Source organism: Arachis ipaensis, chromosome B8 (genome assembly GCF_059453495.1).
Source record: "Arachis ipaensis isolate K30076 ecotype BB chromosome B8, ASM5945349v1, whole genome shotgun sequence".
Classification (NCBI taxonomy): Eukaryota; Viridiplantae; Streptophyta; class Magnoliopsida; order Fabales; family Fabaceae; genus Arachis; species Arachis ipaensis.
This window is the reverse complement of record NC_142443.1, coordinates 118,514,062-118,538,283: the sequence shown is the minus strand read 5'-3', so window position 1 is coordinate 118,538,283 and position 24,222 is coordinate 118,514,062. Positions and strand designations below refer to the sequence as shown.

At 42.5% G+C, this 24,222-nt stretch overlaps 1 protein-coding gene across 1 annotated transcript; it reads left to right on the top strand.

The window, feature by feature from the left end:
• Window positions 1-3,997: 3,997 nt before the first annotated feature.
• LOC148549402 (uncharacterized) lies at window positions 3,998-4,756 on the top strand. Its single transcript, XM_088495739.1, has one exon. The coding sequence runs from the start codon at window positions 3,998-4,000 to the stop codon at window positions 4,754-4,756; it is 759 nt and encodes a 252-aa protein (XP_088351865.1).
• The last annotated feature ends 19,466 nt before the right edge of the window (window positions 4,757-24,222 follow it).

The window sequence follows — 24,222 nt, the reverse complement described above, 5'->3', positions numbered from 1 at the left end:
TAGTTAATAGATAATATCATAAAATTTAAATAATAATGACACCGAAAATACTTAATGATAGAACAACATAAACTCAATTCAAAATAAGTACACAAACAAGACTCAATCAACCACAAAAATATCCAAATCAATTTTGGATAAGGAAAAGTCATCATTATGCCTTATTATAACAAATCCAAGTCAATGAGATCAAGTACAATACATTTAACAAAGAATAACACCGAAAACACTTAATGATGATATCACACAAATTCAATTCAAAACAAGCATACACACAAGACTCAATCAATTACAAAACATATCCAAATCAATTTTGGATAAAAAAAGTCATCAATATACCATAAATGACACCAAAATAACTACAACTGTCTTATATGACCTAATTATAACAAATCTAAGTCAATGAGACAAAGTACACCACATTTAACTCAGAATGACACCAAAAGCACTTAATCATAACAACATACAAACTCAATTCAACACAAGCACACAAACAAGACCCAATCAACCACAAAAACATATCCAAATTAATTTTGGATAAAAAAAAGTCATCAATATGCCTTAAATGATATCAAAACCACTACAACTATCTTATATGACCTAATTATAACAAATCAAAGTCAATGAGACCAAGTATACCATATTTAACTCAGAATGACACTAAAAGCACTTAATGATAACGACACATAAACTCAATTTAAAACAAGCATACAAAAAAATATAATCAACCACAAAAATACATCCAAATTAATTTTGGATAAGAAAAAGTCATTATTAATCTTAAATGACACCAGAACCACTATAACTATCTTATATGACCTAGTTATAACAAATTCAAGTCAATGATACAAAGTACACTATGTTTAACTTAGAATAACACCGAAAGAACTTAATAATGACAATATACAAACTCTTATAAAAAAATAATAATATACAAACTCAATTCAAAACAAGTATATAAACAAGACCCAATCAACCATAACAACACATCTAAATCAATTTTGGATAAGGAAAATTCATCAATATGCCTTAAATGATACCAGAACTACTACAACTATCTTATATGACTTAACGATAACAAATCCAAGTCAACGAGACAAGTACATCATGTTTAACTCAAAATAACACCGAAAGCACTTACTGATGACAACACACAAATGCAATTCAAAACAAGCACACACACAAGACTCAATCAACCACAAAAATACATGCATGTAAATTATAAATCCAAAAAAAGTCATCAATATAAGTTAGCTAACACCGAACTAGCACAGTTATTACATAATCAACACTATAAAGAAAACTACTTTTCATAGCTTCTCTTTTTTCACTAGAACACAAATTGAATATACTAAATGCTCATAGAAAAACAAGTTCGTAGACATGAATCAATCAACCAAAAAATATATGCATGTCAATTTTAAATCCAAAAAACTCATCAATATGCATTAGATAACACCGAAATAGTATAGTTATCACAAAATCAACATTATAAAGAGAATTATTGTTCATAATTTCTACTTTATAACGAGAACATGAGATATGAATCTTCTAAATACATAGAAATATAAATATCTAGTATTTTGCGAGAGAATACGTGAGAGAGTAAAAAGTAAACAAAAATCAATTATTTAAATTCTCATTATATATAATAATACTTTTTTGGGTGTTTCTTGTTGAAGATTTGAAATCTATCACAAAGAATTTCTCTAAATTTTTATTGAGATTTTGAGAATGATTTAAAGTTTTTGTATTGGAGTGAACGATTTAAGAAACTATTGTTTTTGGAATATATTCATATTAAAGAGTATAATGTGTGAAACGTTTGCATCAATGGCAGGATGATTAATATTAAAACAAATAAAATATTTAACGATTAATGCATCCTAGAAGGATAAAACCAAAGACATTATCTTCCTTCGTCGTCATCTTGACAAAGTATTAAAAAATAAATATCTCACAATAAAAGATCCTGCATATCTATGGATGAACTTTAAAGAAAGGTATAATCATTAAAACATAGTGATACTTCCTCAAACCCGAGTGGACGCACTTGCGTCTACAGGATTTTAAATTCATAAATGAATACAATTAAGCAATTGTTCATACCCTGGCCCAAATATAAGGCCAGGCCCAATAAGGATAACAGGGCCAACCTTAAAAGGTGGCCCTCCATCCCCTACCCGACCTCTTTGAAGAGGTCGGGCACCAACTAAGGAACCCGGCTTCCCTTATCCGACACAGCAAGGTCACTGCTTCTAGAAAGTAGTATCTAATTCTCTACCTCTACCTAAACGATAGGCTCCAACAAACTCCTAAGACATAAGATAAGATAGAACTACCGCCACTAGGGAAGTCATCAAACTCTACTATAAATATACTGGCACCCCCAGGTATAACTTACGTTCTACTCTACTAAAAACCTGCTCAAAGCCCTTGCTGACTTAAGTATCAGAGTCTCTTGCAGGTACCACCCACAACCTCCTCACGAGGAATTCGAACAAGCGGCACCTCAGCATCACAAGTCGGATGCTGCCACTCTAAGGGACCTGGACCTCACGTTCAGGCCTAAACTGACGTTTTAGGTAACCCTTGGAACATTGACGCCGTTGCCGGGGACCTGGAATCCATCCAACAACGATGGCGGACAACTAACATGATTATGGCCATACGATATCGAATCTGAAGGTGAGCCCCAACCTGAGGGCAACACTATTATACTACCACCACCACCTCAACCACAGAGTCCACAAGGAGAAAGACTAGCAACCAACCTTCGACCAAGGCAAGTGCATTCGAAAGTTTGTTTTTGTGAGGAAGAAGAACCACCCCCCAGACGGCCAAAATACTGGGCCTCGTTTGGGGTCGGCGAAACCGACTAGAGCAACTTGAGTACCAGGCAGAAAGGTAGCAAGAGGCTGAACGAGAGCTGCAGAGAGAGGTAAAGCAACAAAAGGAACTAGAGGAAAAGCTCTAGAAGTTGGAAATCGATCTCCGAAACCGAACTAGTTGGTCAGACCGGGACAACAGTCTCCTAGGAGAAGAAGACCCATTCTTTGAAAGAGATCATGCAAGCCAGAGTCCCAAGAAACTTCAAAATCCCCGACATGAACCTCTACGATGGGACAACTGACGCCAGGCACCATCTCAGCATCTTTAAGAGCAGAATGTACCTAGCAGGTGCCTCGGATGCCACCGTTGTAAAGCGTTTCCGACCACTCTAACCAAAGCGGCCATGAAGTGGTTCGACATTTTATCCCCCAGATCGGTAACTAGCTTTGACGACCTATCCTGAAAGTTCTTAACTAGGTTCTTTATTCAGAAAGATAAACCCAAACACACACCTAGCCTATTAGAAGTCAAACAAGAGGTCAGAAAAACTCTCCGCAACTACATAGAAAGATTCAACAAGGCATGCCTAAAAATCCCGAGCCTGCCCAAGAAAGCTATAATCATGGGGTTGGTCAACGACCTCAAAGAAGGCCCCTTCTGCTAATCAATTTCCAAGCGACATCCAGGTTTTCTGAATGATATTCAAGAAAGGGCGGAGGAGTACATTAAAATGGAGGAGAATTCCCGACTCAAGGAACCTCTAGCCCGACCAAACCCGCCTGACCAATCCCACAAAAAAGATAAAGAACCTAAGAGGAAAGAAGAGCAGAGCACAGAGAAGCCCTGGAAATACCACAATTACACCCCCTTAGAGTCTCCCTAGTAGACGTTTATCGAGAGGGATGCCACACAGAGAAGCTTCCCCTCCACGTCCGATCAAACACAAAAAGGGAGGGAGTCGAACAGAGTAATACGAATACCACAAGCTCTATGGACACCTAGCCAACGAAAGCTGCAACGTAAAAACGTCATGGAAAAGCTGGTAAGAGAAGGTCGATAAGACATATACCTAACTAACAGATCGGATGATCCAAGGAAGAGAAGGAGGGATGAAGAGGAAGGATGACAAGAACATTCACCTCAAACCCCAGAGTGACATGTGCACATGATCAATGGAGGGTTTGCTGGGGGAAGGATGTCAAAGTCTTCCCGGAAAAGGCACCTTAAGAAGGTCTATCAAGTCCGGGAAGGAATTAAATCTCCCGACTTGCCGACCATTTCATTCACCAAGCAAGACGCCGAAGGAATAACACCTGGACACGACGACCCAGTGGTGATAACAATAATCCTAGCAAACGCCAAACTCCACAGGACCCTCATCGACCAGGGAAGCTCAGCGAATATTTTATTTAAATCCGCTTTCGACAAACTCGGGCTGGAAGTAAGGGATCTAACGGCCTACCCAGACAGCTTGTTCAGGTTAAAGGACACACCAATCCAACCCCTCGAGTACATCCCCCTGTATACCACCTTTGAGAAGAGCACGAGGTCAAAGACACTGATCATAGATTACATCATTGTCAATGATAACTCGGCATACAATGCTCTCATAGGTCAGACCACTCTGAATCGACTTGCGGTTGTTGTCTCAACACCTCACCTCTGTATGAAGTTCCCCACAACAGAAGGAGTTGCCACCATCAAGGGAAACCAAAGGCTAGCACGAAAGTGCTATAACGAAAGCCTCAACCTGAAAGGGAGCCCAAGGGGCAAGGAGATCAACACAATCGAGTTGGGAGGAATCCGAACTCGGGAAGATCTCTGCCCCCAACCTGGAGGCAAGACGGAAGAAATACAGATCAGGGACTACCCAAGCAAAACCACCAATATAGGGGTCAACCTGGAGGGAGACCTTAAGAAATAGCTCGTGGATCTTCTTAGGAAAAATACCAACCTCTTCGCATGGAAGGCCTCGAACATGCCAGGTATAGATCCTGACCTGATGTCCCACAGATTGGCAGTATACCCGGGCTCCCGACCTGTCCAGCAAAAATGTTGGAAGCTCGGGCCCGAAAGGACACAGGCCGTAGAAGAGAAAGTACAGGCCCTACTAGAGGCAGGGTTCATAAGAGAAGTGAAATACCAGCTATGGCTAGCCAACATCGTTTTGGTGAAAAAGAAAAACAGGAAATGGAGGATGTGTGTCGACTACATGACCTACCTCAACAAGCTTTGCCCCAAAGATCCTTACCCCCTTCCCAGCATCGACGCTCTGGTTGACTCAGCCTCAGGCTGTAGATATCTATCCTTTATGGATGTATATTCGGGATACAACCAAATCCCAATGCACAAACCAGATCAAGAAAAAACCTCGTTCATAACCCCAAAGGTAAACTATTGCTACATAGTAATGCCTTTTGGATTGAAGAACACAGGGGCTACATACCAGGGACTGATGAATAAAGTATTTTCCTCCCACATAGGAAAACTCATGGAGGTCTACGTAGATGACATGCTCGTCAAAACCAAAGAGAGCGCAACACTGCTATCTGACCTCTCTGAGGTTTTCGACACCATAAGAAAGCACGTAATGAGGATGAACCTTTGAAATGCACCTTTGCGGTAGAAGCCGGGAAGTTCTTAGGCTTCATGCTCACCCAAAGGGACATCGAGGCAAACCCAGACAAATGCCAAGCCATTCTCAACATGAAGATCCTGACCTGTGTCAAAGAAGTCCAGCAGCTAAACGGTAGATTAGCAGCTCTGTCTAGGTTCCTAGCAGGATCAGCCCTGAAATCACTTCCCCTCTACTCCATCTTAAGGAAGGACAAGCAATTTGAGTGGATTCCAGAATGTGAATAAGCCTTCCAAGACTTCAAAGCCTTCCTGGGATAACCACCTATTCTTGCCTGACCTATAAAAGGGGAAGAGCTCGTCCTATACCTTGCAGTAGCAAGTCAGGCCATAGCCTTAGCCCTGGTACGAGAAGAAGATAAGGGACAACAACTTTTCTATTTCATCAGCAAAGCCTTACAGGTGGCAGAGCTAAACTACCAAAAGATAGAAAAGTTTTCTTATGCCCTCATCCTTACATCTCGGAGGCTCTGACCCCACTTTCAGGCATACACCATCAAAATCCTCACCAACCAGCTAATGAAGCACATCCTGCAAAAGACAAACTTAGCAGGTCAGATGTTACAATGGGTAGTGGAGCTGTCTGAGTTCGACCTAAAATATGAGACTCGGATAGCAATCAAGTCGTAATACCTTGCTAACTTTATTGTTGAATACACTGAAAGCCCAGGAGACCCGACCACACAGAGCCTATACGTAGACGGGTCATCAAACAAAGCGGGAAGTAGGGCTGGCGTCATTCTAGAAAGTGACCCAGGAACTTAGATAGAGTTATCCTTAAGGTTCGACTTTCCTGCCTCCAACAACCAAGCAGAGTATGAAACCTTACTCGCTGGCCTGAAGCTGGCTAAAGAAGTGGGAGCTGAAAAGCTAGTAGTGTTCAACGATTCACAGGTAATCACCTCCCAAATCAACAGAACCTACCAAGCCAAAGACCCCACCATGAACAAGTATTTAGAAATAACCTGAGAATAACTGGCGTACTTCGAAAAGAGCGACATTAAGCACATAAATTGGGAATTCAACTCCTGGGCTGATACCCTCTCAAAATTAGCTAGCACCAAGTCAAGGAGCAACAACAAGAGTCTCGTCTAAGAAACCTTACAAACACCATCAATCTTGAAAGAGGAGGACAATTCAGAACCAGAGGCGTTAGCCATATCCAATCAAAATTTAGGGTGGATGACCCCATAGTCAATTACCTCAAATTTGACACATTGCCCGAGAACGAAAAGGAAGCTAGAAGACTTATCAAAGAGGCACAAAACTATACGCTAGTCCATAATGTTTTATACAAATGAGGAATCTCAACACCTCTCTTAAAATATGTACCAACCCCTAACACAAAAGAAGTATTGGAGGAGGTACACAGTGACATCTGCGGCAACCACCTGATAGCTCGGTCACTAGCTAAAAAGGTGATTTGAGCCGATTTCTTTGGCCAACCTCACAGAGGGAAGCGATCGAGTTCGTCAAAAGGTGCCCACCTCGTCAAAAACACGCCAACTTTCATGTCGCTCCGCCCGAGGAGCTAATTAGTATAACCTCACCATGGCCATTTGCGAAATGGAGGGTCTCGATCTACTCGGATCATTCCCACAAGCCCCAGGATAAGTCAAATACCTCATAGTAGGGATTGACTATTTCACTAAATGTATCGAGGCGAAACCCCTAGCAACCATCATTGCCCAAAGAAGTCAAAAATTCCTGTACAAGAATATTGTCACAAGGTTCGGAGTCTCCCACTCCATCACCATGGACAACAGAACCCAATTCACTAACTCCACCTTCCGAAACCTGGTGGCCGACTTAAAAATCAAACGCCAATTCACTTCAGTAGAACACCCTCAGGCTAATGGACAGGCTAAAGCAGCCAACAAAGTCATATTGGCCAGATTGAAGTGCCGACTACAAGATGCCAAGGGAGCTTGGGCTGACGAGCTCCCTTAAGTCTTATGGGCATACTAGACTACCCCACACACTCCACGATAGGGGAATCACCTTTCCAACTTGCTTAAGGAATGGAGGCCATGATTCCAATAGAAGTTACCGAAGAATCACCTAAGGTAATATAATGAAGGAGCCAACACCCAGGCACAAAAAGATGAGCTCAACTTCCTCACAGAAGTTCGAGAAAGAGCTCGGATTAGGGAGGAAGCTCTAAAGCAAAGGATGGCTCTAAGATACAACTAAAAGGTGGTCAAAAGGAACTTCAGCACCAACAACCTCATCCTAATCTGGAATGAATTAGGGTGCAAAAGTCGGGGGAATGAAAGTTGGCCGCTAATTGGAAAGGACCTTACAAGATAACAGAGGTCCTAGGCAAAGGTTACTACAAAGTGTCCGACCTCCAAGGGGTAGGAGCTCACGAGGTCTTGGCACGCATGTAACCTAAGAAGGTAGTATAGTTAGAAAGCGAACCTCATGTGAAGGTGTACTCTTCTTTCCCATTTTAGGATTTTTAATGAGGCACCAGCACAAGGGCTAGCGGTACCCAACCCCCAGATTCCTGTAAAGAAGCTCTCTACCTTCTAATAAAAGACCTATCTTATTTTTTCCATCTCTACTCCTTTAAAAAGTTTCCTGTCTGAAGACGCATTAATTTAAGCTTGACAAACTGCAAAAATCATTGTCGGACCTAAAGAAGGTCGACAAGATAAAGCGACGAGGTCTAAATTAATGTAAGAAGTTAAATAAATAGCTCGTATAAAGCAATATCAATGAGATCGGATGAAAAACAAGCAGTAAAATTAACTTACTAAAGGCCAACCACTTGAGGTCGGACCTATGAAAGGAAATTGTTCCGAGGGTTACCTGAAACTGTAGGTCGATCCCGGACGAGATCTGAGTTGGTGGTTGGAGCTGACGTGTCCAACTTGTTGGATTTTGTGATGATATTGATCCTTCGTCACCGGTGGGTGGTAGTAACTGCAAGAGACTCCGATGCTTAAGTTAGCACGTGCTTTAGGCAGGTTTTTAGTAGAATCAGAGTATGAGTTATACTTGGGTGCTCCAGTGTATTTATAATGGTGTAAGATAGTTATCTTATCTTATCTTTGAGTGGGGTCATCTTATCTTTAAGGGGAACCGCCTTTATCTTTCTAGGCTTTAATTGCCTTTAGATTTGGGCTGGGTTCCTTCATTTGGGCCCTCTTTGGGCTCTTCTGGCGATTTGGCCGAGCTCTTTCAGAAGAGGTCGGGTAACCCCGACCTGAAGAGGTCGGTCGACTTGTCTCCAATCAGCTCGAGTCGTACAGCTCGACCCAAGGCAGGAACAGTGCCCTTGCTTGAGCTCGGTCTTTCTTTTGAGGTCATGTTTTTGCTAGAGTTTGACCCCTTCTTTTGGAAAAGTCGAGCTCGAGCATTTTGTCGATTTTGCCGTAGAGTCTTCATTTAGTAGCTTGAATGCGGACCGTTTTCTCACTTCTTTTAACTGCATCGTGCGTTGCGCTTTCCTAGGGAATGTGTGAAGGCTTTTAAGGGCTCATTAATTCCTTTTCACCTTCTTCCCTCTTTCTTATTTCATTTTTGAATTTTCAGTTTCTCCCTTCTTCACCTTTTATCGTAACTTCCTCCTTCTCTTAGACCTTCGTGCTCCTTTTTCTTTCCTCGAAAGGGTGCTTGTTGGCTTTTGTTCTAGCCATTACTTCCATCTTCGATCGGTTATCGTTCCTCCTCCACTGCAGGTTGGTCTGTTTTTTCCTCTCTTTTTTGCTTTTCACGCTATTTCTGCTTATGTTGTTTTTGGCTTTAAGAAGTTTTGATATTGTTTGAATTCATAGAAGGTTTACATCTTTCTCTGTGTTTGTTTGCGTCTGATTTACCGCTATACTATGTGCTCTGAGGGTTTTCTCGATTTGCATGAGTCGCCATTTTGTCTGAAAAGGATTTTTCGATCTTTTTCTGTTTGAAGCTTGAAGTAGTGAACTGTTGATTTAAAAAAGGTTGAATCTTTGATGATTTCTTGCAGGGTCTATTTGATGTTTGATGGTTTGCTTGTCTTGTATGGCCTGGGTGATTTCTTTTATATTTGACAAAAAATCCTTTTGTTGATAGTCTGTAAAAAGGTCGTAGCTTTTGAAGACTTTGTTGTGAATTTGTGACTTTCTTGTGGAGTGTCGCTGTCAAAGGAGGTTTGTTTTCTTGTTTGAGAGATTTCAGGTTATAGACTGTAGATTTTCCTTTTTCTCGTGGGCTCTTACTTTCTTGTTGCCTCCAAAGGGTGCCCTTGGACCTTAAACCCTAAACCCTTGGACCTTAAACCCTAAACCCTTGTTGCCTCCATGTTATTGCTTGAGTTACCTTCCATATTTGTCCGAGCTGCTCCCCTATTTGCCCGAGTTTGTTTGGTTAGTAACCTGTTTTTCTTTTTTCTTTTTGTAGGACTAGTTGACCCATGTCTTCTCGCAAAAATATTATCGAGACGTCCTCTAAAGTCCCTGAGGGCATGTCTGACTGGCTGGACTCCCTCGTCTTGATGTGCGTTTCGGTGGTTAATTCTGAATACTGCGTGCAGCTTAGGAAACATCACAGGATTTGTAGTAGTAGAGATCAGGAGAAGAACTACGAGTTGGTAGCGCCTGACCTCGATGAGAGGGTTTGTTTTCCTTCTTTGACCCAGGGGGAACGCCCCTTCTTTTTTGCTTATGACTACTTTTTTAGCCAAATGAACATTACCCTTCCCTTTACCTCCTTCGAGATAGATTTGTTGTGGTCGTGTAATATAGCTCCCTCCCAGCTTCATCCGAATTCATGGGGCTTCATTAAGATCTTTCAGTTGTTGTGTTAAGAATTTGATGTCAAGCCTTCTCAAACTCCCTTTCTTTACCTCTTTGTTTTGACTAAGCCTGGGATTTCTACAAAAAAGAAGGCTTCGTGGGTTTCTTTCTGATCTGCCCAAGGAAAGAAAGTGTTTTCTATGTATGATGAGTCCTTTAGGGATTTTAAGAACTATTATTTCAAGGTCCGAGCTGTTGAGGGAGCTCGGCCTTTTTTCTTAGAGTCGAATAATGAACGTGCCTTCCCTTTATGCTGGCAGAAGAATGTTGTAGTATCTAGGTATTCGTGGGAGATGCTAGATGAGATCGAGCAGGCCTTTGTGAATGTGCTGGAGGAGAATTGGGGGCAGCCTCCCCATCTCGACACAAAGAAGTTTTTAGGGAACCCCTCACTTCTCCGAGTTGAACTGGGTAGTTTGCCAATTTCTTTTGAGTTCTTCTTTGTTTATTTGTTTGTTTTGTCGACCTGTACCTTTCTTTTTTGTGACTTTGATTTTGCTGATTTCCCTTTCAGAGATGTTGAAGAATACAGACTCTATGAAGGCCTTTAAGAAGGCAAGGAAAGCAACCGCGGCTCAGAACATCTCGGCCCAGGCTGTGGGGGAAGGTTCTTCTCAGGTTCCCCCTAAGAAACCGTCCTCCAGCGGTCCTGGGCCAAGGAAGGTTATCCCTACTCCTCAGGTCTATTTGGCTGATCCTCCCCGATCAACTTCTGGTGCTACCTCTTCTCCCACTACTGGCCCTCCTCCAAAAAGACAGAGAGCTGTTAAACCCTTTGATTTGGATGCCCCAGATTTTGATGCTGTGGGTTTTGTCGATCATCAAATTGCTCCTTATAGTGTTATTCCTACGGATGATGTATCCATTCTCCACCATCTGGACTTCATTACCCGAAGTAGCATTAAGATGGCGCACATGGGAGCAGCCTTATTCCAAACTGCCCAGGATGCTCTGGTTCATGCGACAAAGGCTTTTATGGACGAGGCCAAGTTGGAGTACGATAGGATCAAAGGTTTGAAGGAGGAACTTGAGGTAAAGGTGGTCAAGCTGGAGAAAGATTTGGAGAATAAGAAGAATCGGGCTACTACTGCGGTGGCTTCTGCAAATTTGGCTGAGGAGATGGTGCAGCAGCATAAGGAGAGCTATGTCCAGACTTATGGTGAGCTGATTGAGGTCAGGGAGAGGTTGGAATCTGCTCAGGCTGATTATACCGAGCTTCCGGGCCATCTCATGGGCAGTGTGACTACTGCTTATGAGAATTTGAAGGCTCAGTTCCGAGTTCTCGCTCTCGAGCTCGACCTGGCTCTCTTCAGTTTGGACAATATTGTGGAGAATGGTAAGATCGTCCCTGCCCCAGATGAAGATGATGACGACGTAATCCCTCCTCCTGCGCCAACAGTCAAAGCTTCTGTTGCCCCGACTTCTCCATCTCCTGCAGCTGAGGTCAACCATCCCGAGTCGGATCCTGATGTTCAGATCCTGAACCGGCTGGATAGAACCGTTGATGCCGTCCCGCTTGCGACTCATCCTCCTTCACCTCGAGATGCCGCCACTGGGGAGTCTTTGCATCCTTTGTAGTTTCTGTTTTGTTTTTGTATCTTTTATAACCCGGCTTGTGGGTCTTTGAACTCTAGTCTCTGTAGCTCGTAGTTGTTTGACTTTGACATTTTAGTTGCTTTTCTTAGCAACTTTATTTAGGAAAACAAATGCTTTTGAACTCTTGGGGTCGTCTTTCGGGTGACCTTCTGAGCCTTTACTATAGTAGCTTTTCTTCTTGATATGTTTGTTCGTAGCTTTTCGGCATTTTCAGGAATTTTTAGAGCGTTGGGGTCTTGCTGTCCGACCTCTTTTGTGTTTGTTTATTTCCTGCTTTGGTCAAAGTGACCTTTTGAGGCTAGCTTTGTTCGACTATTCTTTTTAGTATTCTCATAGAACACTTTGTGAATTGATTTTGGTGAGGTCGTGGCCTTCTTTGGGTCGAGTTGTGTTCCTTCTAGCGCATGCCTTCTATTGGTCAACTTCTTTCGTCGAGTTATTTCTAGTAATCCATTTTTAATTGAGCCTATCGGGGTCTCTTTTTACGGATTTACTTGTCGCTTTAATCTGATTGGTCCGATTTTTTCACGTCGGTCCTTTTCGAGTTATTTTTAGTAATCTATTTTTAGTTGGACCTCACTGGGTTTCTTTTTATGGATTACTTTTTATAACTTTGTAGCTTTAATCGGCTTGGGCCGACTTCTTCATGTCGGTCCCTTCTAAGTTATTTCTAGTACTCCATTTTTAGAGCTGGTCATGCCTCTTTTCTATGGATTACTTTTTTTATAACTTGTGTCACTTTAATTAGTCTGGTCTGACTTCTTTTATGTCGGTTCATCCTAAGTTATTTTTAGCAATCCATTTTTTCTCAGACCTCGTCAAGCCTCTTTCTATGGATCGCTTTTCATAACTTTTTGTCGCTTTGGTCGATTGGTCCGACTTCTTCATGTCGGTCCGTCCCAAGTTATTTTTAGTAATCTATTTTAATGGGTTACTTTTTATAACTTCTTGCATTGATCTGTTTTTATCGCTTTTTCATCTTGCCGATTTTGTAGAAATCGGGCGGTGAGTTTGATTCTCACTTGGCCGATCTTGTCGAAGTCGGGCGATGAATTTGATTTTCATCGTGATCGGGTGGTGAATTTGGTTTTCACCTTGCTGACCTGTAGCTTTATAATCGGGCGATGAATTTTTTGCGTTCAGATTAATGCGTCTTGATAGTAGGATTTTGTAGAGAATCTGAAAAGTTTTATTCAAATAGAAAAATAGACATTTTCCAAAAAATATATACATGTGGGTGCTTACCCTTTTAAGTCAGGTAATTTTGCAGATCTTGGTTTGGCACCTCGTTAAAAAACCTTTTTAGGAAAAAGAGTGCACCTTGTCCTAAGATCTTTTTATTAGCTCCTAACTGTAATACCTTCTTAGGTTGCAGGCGTGCCATGACCTTGGTAGCTCTCGCCCTTCAAGTTCGGACACCCTGTAGTACCCTTTTCCCAGTACCTCTGTGACTCGGTAGGGTCCTTTCCAGTTAGCTGCTAACTTTCCTTCTCCTGGTCGACCTGTTCCGATGTTATTTCGGATTAGGATGAGATCGTTATTGGCGAAACTTCGCCGAAATACTTTCTGGTTGTATTTGGAGGCCATTCGATGTTTTAAAGGTTCCTCCCTGATCCGAGCTCTCTCTCGGATTTCTGGAAGTAGGTCGAGCTCTTTCCTTTGATTTTGGGAGTTGACCTCTTCGTTGTAGTGGATCATTCTGGGGGATCCTTCCTCGACCTCTACTGGGATCATTGCCTCCACTCCATAAGCCAATCGAAAGGGTGATTCCCCAGTTGTAGAGTGTGGGGTTGTCCGATATGCCCATAAGACTTGTGGGAGCTCTTCAGCCCATGCTCCTTTTGCATCCTATAGTCTCCGTTTTAACCCGGCTAGTATGACTTTATTGGCAGCTTCTGCTTGTCCATTAGCCTAGGGGTGTTCTACGGATGTGAATTAGTATTTTATTTTCAAGTCAGCCACCAACTTCCTAAAACCCGCATCTGTGAATTGTGTGCCATTGTCTGTGGTGATGGAATGGAAAACCCCAAATCTTGTGATAATGTTTCTGTATAAGAATTTCCGACTTCTCTGAGCTGTGGCATTAGCTAGGGGCTCTGCCTCAATCCACTTTGTGAAATAATCTACCCCTACGATGAGGAACTTGACCTGTCCCGATCCTTGGGAGAAGGGTCTGAGGAGGTCGAGTCCCCATTTTGCAAATGGCCAAGGTGATGTTATGCTGATGAGTTCCTCTGGTGGGGCGATGTGGAAGTTGGCATGTTTCTGATATGGTGGGCATGTCTTAACGAAATCATTGGCTTCTTTTTGTAACGTCGGCCAAAAGAATTCGGCTCGGAGTACTTTTTTGGTGAGAGCTCGTGCTCCGAGATGGTTGCCACATATGCCACTGTGTTTCTCTTCCAAGACCTCTTTTGTGTTAGAGGTCGGCACAAATTTTAATAGGGGTGTTGAAATCTCTCTCTTGTATAGGATGTTGTTTATGATGGTGTAGTATTGTTCTTCTTGTCTTAGTCTCCTTGCCTCCTTCTTATCTGTAGGGAGTGTCTCCGACTTGAGGTAGTTGATTATGGGTGTCATCCATCCAGGATCTTGTCCTGATATGGCTAGGACCTTTTCTTCCCCCGAGATTGATGGGCTTTGCAGTACTTCCTGGATGAGACTTCTATTATTGCCCCCTGGTTTGGTACTGGCTAATTTTGAGAGTGCATCAGCTCGGTCATTCTGTTCTCGAGGTCTGTAGCGGACCTCATACTCCCCGAGCTGTCCGAGCTGTTCCCTGGTTTTGTCCAGGTATTTTTTCATGATAGAGTCCTTAGCTTGGTAGCTCCCTTCTATTTGTGAGGTGACGACTTGCGAATCGCTGAAGATGATAAGCTTTTGAACTCCAACCTCCTTAGCTAGCCTCAAACCAGCTAGCAATGCTTCGTATTTGGCCTGGTTGTTTGATGCAGGGAACTCAAATTTTAGGGAGAGTTCGATTTGGTTTCCCTGATCACTTTCTATTATCACACCTACACCACTCCTAGTTTTGTTTGAAGAGCCGTCTACAAAAAGATTCCATTTTGTAGGAATTTCAGGGGTGTCAGTGTACTCAGCAATGAAGTCAGCCAAATATTGAGACTTGATTGCCATTCGAGCTTCATAACGAAGATCAAACTCGGATAGCTCGATTGCCCACTGCAGGATTCTTCCAGCTAAGTCTGTCTTCTATAGAATGCCTTTTATGGGCTGGTTGGTCCAGACCTTGATGGTGTGAGCTTGAAAATATGGACGGAGTCGTCGAGAGGTTAGTATGAGAGCATAGGCAAACTTTTCTATTTTTTGGTAGTTCAGTTCGGACCCTTGTAGGGCTTTGCTGATGAAGTAGATGGGTTGTTGTCCACTTTTGTCCTCTCTGACTAGTGCTGAGGCTATTGCCCGATTTCCTACTGCGAGGTATAATACAAGTGGTTCTCCTTCCCATGGTCGAGTTAGAATATATGGTTGTCCCAGGAACCTTTTGAAATCCTGAAAAGCCTCGCACTCCGTTGTCCATTCAAACCTCTTTCCTTTCCTTAAGGTGGCATGGAAGGGGAGAGATCTTATGGCCAATCTAGCCAGAAATCTGGACAAGGCTGCCAGTCTTTCATTGAGTTGTTGTACCTCTTTGACGCAGGTCGGACTCTTCATGTCCAATATGGCCCGGCATTTATCCGGGTTTGCCTCAATTCCTCGTTGTGTTAACATGAAACCCAGGAATTTGCCAGCTTCTACTGCAAAGGTACATTTTGCAGGGTTAAGTCGCATGCCATGCCTTCTTATGGTACCGAAGACTTGGGCGAGGTCGGCCAGTAATGACTCCTCACTTTGTGTTTTTACCAACATGTCATCCACATATACCTCCATGAGTTCCCCGATATGGTCTGTGAAGACTTTGTTCATTAATCTTTGGTAGGTAGCTCCTGCATTTTTTAGTCTAAATGGCATGACCACATAACAGTAGTTTGCTTTTGGGGTTAGGAATGAGGTCTTTTCTTGATCAGGTGGATACATTGGGATTTGATTGTATCCTGAATAAGCGTCCATGAACGAGAGGTACTTGTATCCGGAGGAGGCATCCACTAGAGTGTCGATATTTGGGAGTGGATAGGGATCTTTTGGGCAGGCTTTGTTGAGATCGGTGTAGTCGGTGCACATCCGTCACTTCCCATTTGATTTTTTCACCAAGACAACATTAGCTAGCCATAGCGGGTATTTGACTTCTCTTATGAATCCTGCCTCCAGTGAAGTTCGTACCTGTTCTTCCACAGCTTGGGATCTTTCAGGTTCGAGTTTTCTACGTTTCTATTGTACTGGCTGAGATCCTGGGTATACTGCCAGCTTGTGGCACATTAGTTTGGGGTCTATTCCCGGCATGTCTGCTGTCTTCCATTCGTAGAGGTCGGCATTATCCCTTAAAAACTGAATCAGAGGCTCCTTTACATCTCCATTTAAGGTTGCCCCAATATTTGTTGTTTTGTCTAGGGCATCTCTAACGATTAGATTCTGGCCAGTAAAGAATTTTATAAAAATAATCACGTTGTAGGTATAGCTTCTAAACCAACAGAGAATCCTTTTGTACAAAAACTTTGGTTGTCACTTAAGCAAACCCAATAAAATTTATAACCGAAGTATTTAAACCTCAGGTTGTCTCTCAAGGAATTGTAGGGAAGTATGATTTATTATTGGTTATGAAAAAAGTATCTTTTTGGGTTTTTGAAATAGGGAATAGGAAAATAAATTGGCAAGGAAGTAAATTAATACTAGAAAAACTCTTGGCAAGGTATGAGAACTGGAAATCCCATCCTAGTTATCCTTATCAGGTGTGATGAGAATTGTTATTGCTCCCACTTAGTTAACCCTTACTAAATAAAGGAAAGTCGAGTGGACTAATCAACTTGATTCCTCAAGTCCTAGTCAACTCCTATGGAAAGACTAGCTTTAGAGGAATCCAAATCAATCAGCAAATTCCAATTTTCAATCAACAGCTGAGTTTGATAACTCAAGTGTCACCAATTACTCAACCAAAGCAAAAAGGGAAAAAGCTAAATTATTTATATCATAAATGGAAGAAAATAATCATAAATCTGAAATACCTCAAATTGCATTTAAACATAAATTCAAATCTAACATTGGAAGGTTCATAAGCCAATTTGGCAACATAAGTAATTAACAAGTAAAAGCATTAGAATAAATAAAAGTAGAAGAGAAACATAAGTTAAAGGAACATTGAACCTGGAATTGGAGAAAACGAAGGAATCCTAATCCTAAAATCTAAGAGAAATCCTAATCCTAAATCCTAAGAGAGAGGAGAGAGCCTTTCTCTCTAGAAACTACATCTAAAACTTAAAATTGTGAATATGAAAGTTGTATGAATGAATGAATTGATTCCCCCACTTTATAGCCTCTAATCTGTGTTTTCTGGGCCGAAAACTGGGTCAAGAATAGCCCAAAAGTTGCCGGGGCGATTTCTGATAAGTCCAGCACGCGGCAAAGTAACGCGTGAGCGTCGTCCACGCGTGAGCGTGGATTGGATTTTTGCCAGGTCACGCGTGCGCGTGATCCACGCATTCGTGGCGCCTATCTTCAGGGCAGATATGGCAAATTATATATCCTTGTGAAGCTCTGGTCTTTTCAACGCAACTAAAACCGCCTCATTTGGACCTCTGTAGCTCAAGTTATAATTGTTTGAGTGCGAAGAGGTCAGGCTGGACAGCTTTAGCAATTCCTTCAGCTTCTTGTATTCCTTCCACTTTTGCATGCTTCCTTTCCATCCTCTGAGCCATTCCTGCCCTGTAAACCCTGAAATCACTTAACACACATATCATGGCATCGAATGGTAATAATAGAGGATTAATATTAGCAAATATAAGGCCAAAGAAGCATGTTTTCAATCATAGCACAAAATCAGGAAGGAAAACGTAAAACATGCAAATTGTATGAATAAGTATGAGAATAATGGATAAAATCCACTAGATTAAGTACAGGATAAACCCTAAAAATGGGGTTTATCAATCTCTGATCTGGACTTTTTCTATCTCGCCCTCAGGTTGTGGACGAAGTTCTTCCCGACCTCGAACTCCACCGAGCTCGATGGTGTGGATTTCTTCTCTTTTGCCCCTGAGGTTCAGACTTTCGTTGTAACAGCATCGCGCTATTTTCTGGTCTCCTGTTATCGTAGCGATCCCCTCTGGAGTTGGAAATTTCATGCATAGATGTGGAGTCGAAACTACTGCGGCGAGCTGATTCAGTGTTGTCCGACCTATCAGGGCGTTGTAGGCTGAGCTTACGTCGACTACGATGTAGTCTATATTGAGTGTCCTTGATCAGGTTCCCTTTCCGAAAGTTGTGTGTAGCGAGATATATCCAAGTGGTTGGATTGGAGTGTCTCCTAGTCCAAACAATATGTTCAGATATGCTCTGACCTCTTTTTCTTGTAGGCCAAGTTTGTCGAAGGCAGATTTAAACAAGATATCCACCGAGCTTCCTTGGTCTACCAGTGTGCGGTGGAGATTAGCTTTGGCCAATATGATAGTAATAACCATGGGATCGTCATGTCCCGGGATGATGCCTGCTGTGTTTTCTTGGGTAAAAGTAATAGTAGGGAGGTCGGATGATTCTTCTCATTCTCCAACGTGATATACTTCTTTAAGGTGCCTTTTGCGAGATAATTTTGAGATCCCGCCGCCTGCGAATCCTCCGTTTATCATATGAACGTGCCTTTTCGGGGTGTGGGGTGGTCGTTCAGTTCGTCCGACCTCTTTGTCCCTTCTTCTCTTTCTGGGCTCATCCGATTTGTTGGCTAAGTATCGATCTAGTCGTCCCTCTCTTACCAGTTTTTCTATGACATTTTTAAGTCGAAGTATACGTTGGTAGGATGTCCATAGATTCGGTGGTATTCACAGTATTCTGTTCGATTTCCTCCGCATTTTTTTCTTTTGATTGGGCGAGGTGGCGGGATCTTCTCGGTGTGGCACACTTCTCTGTAAACATCCACAAGAGACACCCGAAAAGGGGTGTAATTGTGGTATTTTTTGAGCTTCTCTCCATGTTGATTTTCTTTTTTCTTGGACTCTTTATCCTTATCTCGAGAGGAGTAGGAGAATCCAGATTTTGAAGTCTCTCCTAGTCGAGAGTTTTCCTCCATGATGATATACTTCTCTGCCCGTTCTTGCACTTCATTTAAAGATGTTGGATGCTTTTTTTATATGGAGTAACTAAAAGGTCCTTCTTGTAGTCCATTAATGAGACCCATGATGGCTGCTTCTGTTGGTAGACTTTGTATGTCCAAGCATGCTTTGTTGAATCTTTCCATGTAGTTTCGAAGACTTTCCCGATCTCCTTGTTTGATTCCTAATAGGCTCGGAGCGTGTTTGGCTTTGTCCTTCTAGATGGAGAATCTAGCAAGAAACTTTTTGGCTAAGTCATCAAAATTTGTGATCGATCTGGGAGGCAGAGTGTCGAACCACTTAATTGCTGTCTTTGTTAGGGTGGTCGAGAAGGCTTTACAACAAATCACGTCCGAGGCGTCGGTGAGATACATTCTACTTCTGAAATTGCTGACATGATGGCTTGGGTCTGATGTGCCATCGTATGGGGTCATGTCGGGGGCTTTGAAGTCCTTTGGGACTTTGGCTTTCATGATCTCTTTGGTGAATGGGTCTTGATCTTTGTGGGGGCTATCTTCATGACTGGATCGAGTAGTCTTAGTTTTGAGATTGGCTTCGAGTTTTAGGAGCTTGTCCTCTAACTCTTGGTGTCGCCTTGGTTCCCTTCGAAGATCCTTCTCGGCCTCTCGTTGATGCTCGGCTTCTTTTTCGAGTTGTTTAAGGCGGTCTTGAGCTTGTAGTGCCTCCGCAATTTCTGTACTTGGTGAGTTTTTGTCTTTATTTGGTTGAGGTGTATCTTTTGGTGTGGTGTCCGTGTTTTTGTGCGGCATCCTATTCTCTAGATCAGAGTCGTGATCGTTGTCAAGGTTGTCCGCCATGATGATGGGATGACTTCCAGGTCCCCCGCAACGGCGCCAATGTTCCGAGGGTTACCTGAAACTGTAGGTCGATCCCGGACGAGATCTGAGTTGGTGGTCGGAGCTGACGTATCCGACTTGTTGGATTTGGTGATGATACTGATTCTTCGTCACCGGTGGGTGGTGGTACCTGCAAGAGACTCCGATGCTTAAGTTAGCACGTGCTTTAGGCAGGTTTTTAGTAGAATCAGAGTATGAGTTATACCTGGGTGCTCCAGTGTATTTATAATGGTGTGGAGTGACCTTTTCTGGAGATAAGATAGTTATCTTATCTTATCTTTGAGTGGGGTCATCTTATCTTTAAGGGGAACCGCCTTTATCTTTCTAGGCTTTAATTGCCTTTAGATTTGGGCTGGGTTCCTTCATTTGGGCCCTCTTTGGGCTCTTCTGGCGATTTGGCCAAGCTCTTTCAAAAGAGGTCGGGTAACCTCGACCTGAAGAAGCCGGTCGACTTGTCTCCAATCAGCCCGGGTTGTACAGCTCGACCCAGGGTAGGAACAGAAATTCAACGACTTAATAAACAAAAAACAAAAACCTAGCTACGTCTTAAAAAGCAAAAAGGTTTAAATCAAGCACTATTTACAAAAGTTGCAAATGATAGTCGATAATAAAGAGTTCAAATCGAACACCAACTATTACAAAATTAAAGTGTCAAAAGACCCACAAGTCGGGACATTCCGAAAAGATAAACTAAAGGAAAATCAAACGGGGTTGAGGTTCTCGCCCGTCACAGCATCCTTGGCAGGGGGAGAGGGGGGGAAGAACAGTAACCGAAACAACCTCGATGATCTCAGGAGATGAAGGGGAAGCTTCCATGTTGACGACCTCAGGCTAAGGCTTAGCTCGGACCTCGGACGCAGAAGGAGCCTGGTGCACGAAATTGTGATCTCAGACAACGGCGCCAGGAACTCTGTACGCACGTCTTAATAAATCGTTTTTCATTCACAACTTCGATACAACTAACCAGCAAGTGCACTGGGTCGTCCAAGTAATAAACCTTACGTGAGTAAGGGTCGATCCCATGGAGATTGTTGGTATGAAGCAAGCTATGGTCACCTTGTAAATCTCAGTCAGACGGATATCAAATAGTTATGGAGTTTTCGAATATTAATAATAAATAGAAAATAAGGATAGAAATACTTATGTAATTCATTAGTTAGAATTTCAGATAAGCGTATAGAGATGCATTCGTTCCTCTGAACATCTGCTTTCCTGCTGTCTTCATCCAATAAATCTTACTCCTTTCCATGGCTGGCTTTATTTAAGGACATCACCGTTGTCAATGGCTACATCCCATCCTCTTGTGAAAATGGTCCAAATGCTCTGTCACAGCACGGCTAATCATCTGAGGTTCTCGATCATACTGGAATAGGATTCACCCTCCTTTTGCGTCTGTCACTACGCCCAGCACTCGCGAGTTTGAAGCTCGTCACAGTCATTCAATCCCTGAATCCTACTCGGAATACCACAGACAAGGTTTAGACTTTCCGGATTCTCATGAATGCCGCCATCAATCTAGCTTACACCACGAAGATTCTGATTAAGAGATCTAAGAGATACTCATTCAATCTAAGGTAGAACGGAAGTGGTTGTCAGGCACGCGTTCATAGGGAATGATGATGATTGTCACGTTCATCACATTCATGTTGAAGTGCGAATGAATATCTTAGAAGCGGAATAAGTTGAATTGAATAGAAAACAGTAGTACTTTGCATTAATTCATGAGGAACAGCAGAGCTCCACACCTTAATCTATGGAGTGTAGAAACTCTACCGTTGAAAATACATAAGTGAAAGGTTCAGACATGGCCGAATGGCCAGCCCCCAAAACGTGATCACAGGATCAAAAATACAATCCAGGATGTCTAATACAATAGTAAACAGTCCTATTTATACTAAACTAGTTACTAGGGTTTACAGAAGTAAGTAATTGATGCATAAATCCACTTCCGGGGCCCACTTGGTGTGTGCTTGGGCTGAGCTTGAATGTTACATGTGTAGAGGCTCTTTCTGGAGTTGAATGCCAGGTTGTAACGTATTTCTGGCATTCAACTCTGGTTTGTGACTTGTTTCTGGCGTTTAACTCCAGACAGCAGCGTAGAACTGGCGTTCAACGCCCTTTTACGTCATCTAAACTCGGCCAAAGTATGGACTATTATACATTGCTGGAAAGCCCTGGATGTCTACTTTCCAACGCAATTGGAAACGCACCATTTTGAGTTCTATAGCTCCATAAAATCTACTTTGAGTGCAGGGAGGTCAGAATCCAACAGCATCAGCAGTCCTTCTTCAACCTCTGAGTCTGATTTTTGCTCAAGTCCCTCAATTTCAGCCAGAAAATACCTGAAATCACAGAAAAACACACAAACTCATAGTAAAGTCCAGAAATGTGAATTTAACATAAAAACTAATAAAAGCATCCCTAAAAGTAACTAGATTCTACTAAAAACATACTAAAAACAATGCCAAAAAGCGTATAAATTATCCGCTCATCAGAGCCTAACCAGCCTTAGGGTCGGACATGGGCACCTTCTCATCCTCGTCCGGGGCTGGAACAATCTTCCCGTCCACAATGACATTGTCAATACTAAACAAAGAAAGGTCAAGGTCGGGGGTTAGGACAGGAACTTGGGCCTTTAATTCTCATACATTTCAGCCACACCCCCAACCACATGCTCCTGAAGCTCGGCATAATCATCCTGGGCTGCCTTCATATCCTCAGGCATATCGATCAACTCCCCGTAAACCCGAGAATAACTCTCCTTGGCCTTTTCCTTCATCTCCTCCGCCTTGGCTGCTCGAGAACGGGCCATCTCCAAGTCCGACTCCAACTTAGCATTTTTCTCCTCCAACTCGGCCTTCAACCCATTCAACCTCTCCACATTAGCTCGAGTAGAGTTCAAAAAGGCCTGAGAAGCGTGAAGAGGAGACCTTTTCAGCTCTTTTGCCAAAGCAGTATTCACCCCTACCATATGAATGCAGTTACGTGTCATATGCAGGAGGTGGTTCAAAATAGACACATCATCCATTGATATCTGACTGTTAGACAGGATATGCTTCTCGCTCCAAGCAAAGCCGTTGAAGTCCTTATGATTAATACTCAACTCCCTAGTGGTCTTCTGCCTCTTAGGGGTTGGCTCGGATGGAGACAGGGACAACGGCACGCCCGAACTCTCTAACAGCGTATCAGGAGAGACTAAATAAACATGGGGAATCGGAATGACTTTCCTTTGAAAGGGCAAACCAGAACTCGGTTTCTTAGGAGGAGGTCGGGAAGAGGAGTCCTCAGTCTCTTGGCTCTGGAGATTGTGGGCGGTAATCGAATTTTTCGTGTTACGCAGGAATCTCATAGAGGAAGATTTCGAAGCCATGTCTGAAAAGAGAAAAGATTCACAAATACATGAGTTATGATCACAAACATATAGCATCAACATAATCAGAAAATCCAGAGGTCGGAAACTACATAACTCGAACCGGAGAAGATTGGGGTCCCCTAAGAATCTCTTCGTGTCTAAATGAGGAGCTCGATCCCAGCACTCTTCCAAAACACCAACAAAAGCTTGTTTGACCTCATCTAAGCTATCTATACTATATTTTGTCACTACAAGGTTCTCTTGCCAAAAAAGGGGAAAGGAAGGTTCATCGCTCTCATCCAAGAAAAAAGGTCGGACATCCTCCACTGCCTGAACCTTAAAGTAATAGTTCTTAAAGTCATGAAAGGACTCATCAAAATTAGAAAAGACGTTCTTACCATGAACAGCACGGAAGGAGACCCAAGAAGCCTTCCCCTTCTGCGACCCATGCTTGGTCAAGACGAACAAATAAAGGAAAATGCTAACAGAAGGTCGAACATCCAACTCCCGACAAAGGAGCTGGAAAATCTCCAAAAATGCCCAAGAATTAGGGTGAAGCTGGGAAGGGGCTACGTTATAAGACCAGAGGATCTCCGTCTCAAAATTGGTAAAAGGAAGAGTGATACCCAGTGACGATCCGAACTTTCTGCCGGTAAAGAAATTTATAAAATTAATCGCGTTGCAAGTATAGTTTCTAAACCAATAGAGAATCCTTTCGTACAAAAGTTTGGTTGTCATAAGTAACAAAACCCAATAAAATTTATAACCGAAGTATTTAAACCTCAAGTCGTATCTCAAGGAATCGCAGGGAAGTATGATTTATTATTGGTTATGGAAAATAAATGTATATTTTTGGGTTTTTGAAATAGAGAACAAGTAATTTAAATGACAAAAAAATAAATTAATAATTATAAAGACTCTTGGCAAGGTATGAGAACTGGAAATCCCATCCTAGTTATCCTTATCAGGTGTGATGAGAATTG